The sequence below is a fragment of the Sceloporus occidentalis genome, unplaced genomic scaffold (assembly GCF_023333645.1).
Source record: "Sceloporus occidentalis isolate IW3139 unplaced genomic scaffold, rSceOcc1.0.p SCAF_4, whole genome shotgun sequence".
NCBI lineage: Eukaryota > Metazoa > Chordata > Lepidosauria > Squamata > Phrynosomatidae > Sceloporus > Sceloporus occidentalis.
Window position 1 is genome coordinate 124,010,895 of NW_028316984.1, and position 7,480 is coordinate 124,018,374.

General features: G+C 53.2%; 1 protein-coding gene across 1 annotated transcript; it reads left to right on the forward strand.

Annotated features, from left to right (window-relative positions):
• Positions 1 to 3,322: 3,322 nt before the first annotated feature.
• FJX1 (four-jointed box kinase 1) lies at positions 3,323 to 6,206 on the forward strand. The gene has a single exon (XM_089521435.1). The coding sequence runs from the start codon at positions 3,502 to 3,504 to the stop codon at positions 4,702 to 4,704; it is 1,203 nt and encodes a 400-aa protein (XP_089377561.1). The 5' UTR covers positions 3,323 to 3,501; the 3' UTR covers positions 4,705 to 6,206.
• The last annotated feature ends 1,274 nt before the right edge of the window (positions 6,207 to 7,480 follow it).

Sequence of the window (7,480 nt, forward strand, 5' to 3'; positions counted from 1 at the left end):
GAGGGACTTTTCATCTCAACGTTGGAATGCTGGAGTTTCATCTAAATTTCTGGACTAAATCCATTGAGCCAGTTCTAATGTATCTTTGGCCAACTATAGTAGGCAGCCTAGTGTCCTCTAAGTATTTCAGACCACAATTTCCATATCTATTCACTGACTGTGCTGGCTGGATCTCATGGGAATTGTAGTCCAAACACATGGAGCACAGTGATCACCCTTTAAAGAAGTTTTTTAAGTGTAAACACCCCCCTCCCCTTGCAATTGATCACAATGGACCTTAGTGCCATCAATGATCAGGATGCGTTGACACTTACATAGCCACACTCTGGGCAAACTTCAGATTGTAATGAGCTGATCTTTACAAGATCAAATGCAACTGATTCCTTATCTAGAATAGATAAGGAATCAATTGCATTTCCCCAGCAATTATATATTGTTGCTTGTGAACTGGGGAAAGGCAATTTCCCTGCAAGAAAGTGCTTCCTGGAGAGAACTGATCTTGTGCAATAAATAAGCAACAACTGCACAACTTGGTTGCTTAACATGTGCCTAAAAGCCCTAGGTCTTGAGAAGAAAATATACCGTTGTGTTGAGATGGAACAATGTTTTATTTTTTAAAAAATAATAATATATGGTCACAGCTTCCCTCGATCATGAAGGACGTTGATACAAATATGCAGCAATATGACAGAAGGTCCAGAATACTAGTCATGTGCAATGAAGAGTGGTGTTGGGGACAGGAAAGGGTGTGTGTAAACAGGATCACCTTTCTTTGACTTTATATCAAAAAATGTGGTACAGGGGCTTTGAGTTGCCTGAAGGCAATGGCAGGCAAAGATGGGGTGCATGTATCCCCAAGAACCCCTTCATACAGCCCATTGCAAACAAAAATGTGCCCCATGTGGGAAATCATGTCCTGGCAAGCATCTAGAGAGTGTGCCATTTGCCATTGAAATGTAATCTCCCTTCTGTTTTAGATTAAGGAACAGTATACAGTCACTTCCTGCTTCTAAAAATGGAGCTTAGGGGCTTAGAAAGTCTGGAGAAGGGCAAAATTGCATTAAAAGGTATATGGAATGTAGCAGGTTTGTCAGAGTCAAGGCAGAAGATGGAAGCGAGTGTCAAGGTTCTTCTGTAAATCACTTGACCTTTGTAAAATCCCTTTTAGAAATGCTTACTTTGAACCTCTCACTCACAATCATTATTGCCTAGCTCTCATCTTTCCACAGGAAAGCTGTAGGTCAGGCCGTGGCATTTACCTGTTCTTCCCTTCACGTGTGGCAAATACGTGGCTCCCACATGATCTTCAAAGGTATGTGAGGCAATAATGCCCAAAGGGTGCAACGCCGGCTAGTAATAAATCTTGGACTTTTGGGTGGAACAATATTTATTCATCAGCAAAAAAGGGTTCTGAGACAGATGTAGAATCCCTAGTTTTTTGTGGGTTTTTCAGGCTCCTTGGATGTGTTCTGCAAGACTTTATTCCTGACATTTTGCCAGCATCTGGGACTGGACTCTTCAGAGAAACGTGGAATCTCCCTCCCAAATTCATTTGCAGGGAAGTCACATTGAACCCTGCTTGACTTATTTCCCAAGGATCAAAATGTAACTGCCACTCAGCTGGCAAAGATGGCTGGCTGCTGCTGCCAGGATCACTGACTTGACCTGTTTTTCCTCTCAGACTTTGACTTGCCTTCTGCCAGTTCTGCTGGAGAGGGAGAAGGAACGGTTGGGGAAAGAGATCCCAGGCTACATTTAAACCATCCATCCTTGATAGATTTTCAGTTTCCACTACAATTTACTTACCTGAAATGAGGCATAACTGCTTGTGTAGCTATAGATTTGTTGTTGTTCTTGTTGTTGTGTGCCTTCAAGTTGCTTCTGACTTATGGAAACCCTATGGTGAACCTATCATGGGGTTTTCTTGGCAAGTTCCTTCAGAGTGGGTTTGCCATCGCCCCCCTTTGAGGCTGAGAGAGTGAGACTTGCCCAAGGTCACCCAGTGAGCTTCCACTGCTGAGCCAGGATTTGAACCCTGGTCTCAAGCCACTTTGCCATGCTGGCTTGCCACACACAAATACACACACACACGATATATGCACAACACAGGGAGCTCTGGTGCCACAACGAACTACTATTCCCAGAATTCCACAGCACTGAGGCCTGGCAGTCAAAGTGGTGTCGCACCGGATTATTTCTGAAGTATGGATGCAGCCTTGGACTGGTGTAACTGTGGAGATGACATCGAATTGTGTTCCTCACAGGAGGCATCTGGGCCCAGCGCCTCCTCAGACCCAAGAGCCAGACCCTGGGCCCTGGGTGGGTTAGCATGGCTCTGCCCACCCCCACCCCCCCCCCCCCGCAATCCTGGAGCAGGGGAGCAGGCGTCCTCCTTTTCTAGGACAGGCCCTCCTTCACTTGGGGCTTCTGTCCAGGAGGCCTTCCAAAAAGTCCTCCGTTCTGAGGGGGACTGAGCCGCATGCCTTGACGTTGGGCGTGTCCCGCTTTCTTCCGCTCATGTCCTCCCTTTTCCTGGGACGTCCTCCATTTGAGGGTCCGGGGCCCTCCTTTGGGGGTGGGGGAAACAGGAGGGAAAGAAGAGGGCCTTCCCTGGAGGGAGCCCAAGAGCAGCAGCAGCAGGAGGGCCGTCTGGCTGAGTGGGCAGAGTCCCTCGCCTCAGAGGAGGACCAGGCCCTCAAAGCGGGAGGCGTCCCAAGGTAAGAGCTAAGCCAGGCGCCCTGCTCCAAAGGGAGGCCATTTCCGCATCCTTCCTCGGCAGAAAGGGAGGAGGCGTCCGGGAAAAGGAGGGGCGCCTGCTCCCCTGGCTGCCCCCGACTCCCCCCGCCCCTCAAGGCTGCCCTTTCCTCCTGAGGCGGGAAGGCCGGGTCCCCCACTGGACCCCCTTCGGCCCTCCTCTAGATCCCCCCTATTCCCCCCTCCCTCTCTTTCCTTCCACAGGCGCCGGCTCCTTTGTGCTGCCAAAGCCGATGGGAGGAGGAGGAGGAGGAGGAGGAGAAAAGAAGGCCCCCCGTCCCCTCCCCTCCCCTCCAAGGCCTCCTTTCTTAAAAGGGGCAGCCAAGGCCTCCGGAAGAAGAAGAGGAGGAGGAGGAGGTCCCCTGCCCACCCAGCCCTCCAGCCAGAGGCCCCACCGGCCACAGAGGCATCGCGGCTTTAAGCGGGGCGGGGTCCGGGAGACCCCTCCCTCCCTCCCTCCCCCACGTGGCCTCCGAGCTGCTGCTGCTGCTGCTGCTGCTGCTGCTGGGCTCCGGAGCAGCGCGGGCGGGACAGACGCCGGTCCCAGGCGGAGACGAGACACCCGCCGCCGCCTCCTCCTGCTTCCCTTCCTTCTTCTGGGGCTCCTTTCCTTCCTTCCTGCCCCGACCATGACCCAGGGCACCCGGCGACGACGACGGAGCCTCCTCGGGGCTGCCCAGCCTCCAGGAGCCAGAGCCGAGGAGTGAGTCCAAGCGGAGGAGGAGGAGGAGGCGAAGCCGGAGGAGGATGCCCCGCGTGGTCGGGAGCGCTCTGGCCGGGCTGGGGCTGGTGCTGCTGCTGCTGGGCTGGGCTTCCCTGGCGGGGCTCCGGAGCAAAGCGGGACTCTTGGAAGAGGAGCGGGCGCCTCAGCCCTCGCGGCCGGGCACTTTGCGGGCGCTGCTGACGGTGCCCCAGGAGCCCTCTCCTCCGGCCCCTGCTGGGCCTTCTTCTTCTTCTCCTCCTCCTCCTCCTCCGTCGTCGGTGCGCGGCGGGGTCTTCTGGAGCCGGGCGCTGGAGGCGCAGGTGCCCCGGGGCTTCTCGCGGGCCTCGTCGGCGGCGTGGCTGCGGGCGGCGCGGGGCTCGCGGGTGCTCTCCTTGGAGCGGGGCGGCTGCGGGCGGAGCTCCAACCGCCTGGCGCTGCTGTCGGACGGGAGCCGGGCCTGCGTGCGCTACGGGATCAACCCGGAGCAGATCCTGGGCGAGGCGCTGTCCTACCACCTGGCCGGCCTCTTGGGCATCCAGGAGCGTCTGCCGCCGCTGGCGCTCTCGCGGGTGGGGGCGCGGCAGTGGGCGCTGGTCGGGGAGGAGCTGCGGGGCTCTCCCTGGGCCGAGGGCGCGGTGGTCAGCCTGGCCCGCTGGGTGGAGAACCTGACGGAGGTGGTGGCCCCGGCGCCCTGGCGGGCCTCGGGGGCGCCGCTGCTGCCGGGGCTGGGCCCGGGGGCGCTGGCGGGGCTGGGCCGGGCGCAGCTGGTGGAGCTGGTCCAGTGGAGCGACCTGATCCTCTTCGACTACCTGACGGGCAACTTCGACCGCCTGGCCAGCAACCTCTTCAGCCTCCAGTGGGACCCGCGCGTCATGCAGCGCGCCACCCGCAACCTGCTGCGCGGGCCCGACGGCGGCCTGGTCTTCCTGGACAACGAGGCCGGGCTGCTCCACGGCTACCGGCTGCTGCCCGCCTGGGAGCCCTACCACGAGCCCCTGCTGCGCTCGCTCTGCCTCTTCCGCCAGGACACCGCCCGCGCCCTCCGCGCCCTCCACCGCCGCAAGGACGCCGCCCGCCAGCTCCGCGCCCGATACCGCGCCCACGAGCCCCTGGCCCCCAGCCTCGGCTTCCTCTCCCCCGAACAGGGCCGCCTCCTCCAGGAGCGCGTCGACCGCGTCCACCGCCACATCCTCCACTGCCGCGCCGGCGCCAGGGCCAAGCAGGCCGGGGAGGGGGCCGCCCTCTGAGGACACACGGCCCCGGACCCTCTCCGCCGGCAGAAGGGACGCTGTCGCCTCGGCCTCAGGCTGAGGGAGGCTGACTGGCACCGCTTGGGCTTCCGCGATCATGCCAGGATTCCAACTCCCGTCTCCAGAGTCTTGCTCCATCGCTCCAACCACTAGGCCGCCTTGGCTGGATGTACAGGATCAAGAGAAGCCCTGGGTGGTAAAACGGGGGGGGGGGGAGTTCCCCTCCTCCCACCTTAACACCCCTCTGGCTTGGAAGACAAGCGAGGCTGGGTCCTGAGACTTTCTGCTCGAAGGCGAGGAATAAATAGAGGACAAGCCCCGAAAGAAAGGGACTGCTGAGGAACTTTGGGGGGGGGGGAGGCTGAAAGAGGGAGCCCTCCCTGGGACTCTGCTCAGAGACATGCTTCTGCTGGGAAGAAGGGGGCCTTCCTTTCTTGGAGGAAAGAGAGCCCCCCACTTTGTGCTGAGCCTCTCTCTCCTTGTGACCCAGCCAGTCCTGCCAACTTCTCCCATCCCTCTCCCCAAGAGATTGAGGCGGAGGGTCCTTGCAAGAGATCGCGTTCTCCCCCCTTTTTTAAAGTAGGAGGTAGAATGCTGGCCCTCTGCTTCTGCACTATTGTCTGTTCTAAGACTAGGCCAGAAAAAATCACCTTCCCTTGCACATTTTTGTCCAAAATCATGTCCCAAACTGCATTGAGAGACCAGCAAAGGGCCTGGGAGTATCTGATGTGTAGTTGCTGGCATTGCGCAAGGGCCACTTGTCCCTTGCGGACACCCCATGTGAGACCAAGGTACCATTCTAATAAGTATACCTTTTAAGTCCTATCTATTTCCCTCTTATGAGTTTTACACTGGCTCGTTCTTTCCAGTGTGTCTTTCCCTTAAGAGCTTCCCTAAAAAATTCATTTAAAACGTTTAAAAAGTTGTCTGTAGTTGGAAGGAACCAGCTGCCGGTTTTGGTCCAGAGGAGGGACCAGAGGCCACATCCCACGCTCTTTAAAAACATCCTTTAAAGACTCAGCAGCATTTGCAGTCCAATATCTGATTCCATGATCCACTCCGGGGACTTTTTCCCCCTTCTGGATCTTCTCATGATCCCCAAAGTTACCAAGTGTGTAGAAAAGGTCCCAGTTCCACTGCCTCTTCATTTTAATCAGTGAGAAGCATTTGGAAACACTCTTGTTTCTCAGCGTGTCTGTTTTATATGTAACCACTACTGTACAATAAAATAATTGACTAATGGGCTGACAGCAGAGAAAGGATTCCCAGGTTTATAGTATTGTCGGTGTAGTAATATTTTGATGCATTAATCTGGACGAGGGGAAAAAAATCAGTTTCATGCACTTTACTTTGACTTTTCTTATTTTTTATAAAAAGACCTTTTTTATTTTAAAAAACGTCTGCAGTTTAGGTACATGATGTATGTTCTTAAGCTCTTCTGTAACATACTAAAGAAATTGATATTTCAGTAAAATGTGTTAATGTTTTTGCCTTTTTGAGCTCAGGGTTTTGGTTTTCATTCTTTCATGAAATGGCTGTTGTTTTGTCTTGACATGGTTCTTTCCATTCATCGTGTTACTATTCCTTTCCTTTGTTTAGTTCAATAGAAGGAGTGATAGAAATAGTCCATACATTGGTGAAACAAAGGGGAATATCATGTTTGAATCTAGATTTGCTAGCTTCTTATATTCTTGCCTTAGCGTATCCAAAACCATATCTGTATCAAGGAACACCTAACACACATGCCTTGCAACTACTGCTGATCTCAGAATATATCCTTTCCCAAATTTCCAGGAAAATAATTTCCTTTAAGAAGACAACAAAGTTTTGATGCAGCCAGTTCAAGTCTCTGCGTAGACTAAAATCCTGCAAGCTGCTTTCCACAAACCCTGTTACAGTAGTACCAAAGACTATAAAACAGGCGCATCTTAGACTGAGTGCCATATTCCACAGCTGTTAATTTCTTTTCCATTTTGGTTTCTGGGAAACCAATAACAAATGGAAAAGAGTTAAGTTGTTCATGCCAAAACCGTTTAAAAGTACAGTTTAGCTCAGTTTCTATCCTGACCCTGGTGGGAAGGAATCTAGAAGTTGAAATGAAATGTCTTACTGCTGTTCCTAAGGGTCAGTGATCCAATCCAACGAGAGAGATGCTCAAGCATCCGCATCATGATTCTTGTCTGGGTCCTGGGGAACTGGATGGACTGTTCTCTATAGCATATATGTGTGTAGATTTCCATGTAGGTGAGATCAAGCGGTCAGTTGTGACTCAGGCTTCACGGATTTCTGAACTTTGAGCAGTTTTGAATTACAATCAGAGTTAGAAGGGATCCCAAAGGCCATCTATTCCAACTCTCTGTGATGGAGGACTACACAACTAAAGCACACCTGAAGAGTGCTCATCCATTCGCTGTTTAAAGACCTTCAAAGAAGGGAAGTCTGTTCCAGAGTCAAACAGTTCTTACAGTAGCAAAGGTCTTCCTAATCCTTAGGATTTTCTTGAATTAGTCTTTGAGGAACCATATGCTAACAGTAAATGCATAGTTAAACAGACGAACTCACTGCCACTAGAGGTAGAGAGGGCCACTAACAGATGGCTTTAAAGTGGAAAGTAAGTAAGTCATTTTTGGCTTATGGCAACTCTCTCATGGGGTTTTCTTGGTATGATGTGTTCAGAGGGGGGGTGCCTTTGCCTTTCTCTGAGGCCAAGCAGGGATTCAAACCCTGGTCTCCGGAGTCATAATCCAACACTACAGCAAAAGTGCTCTCAGTG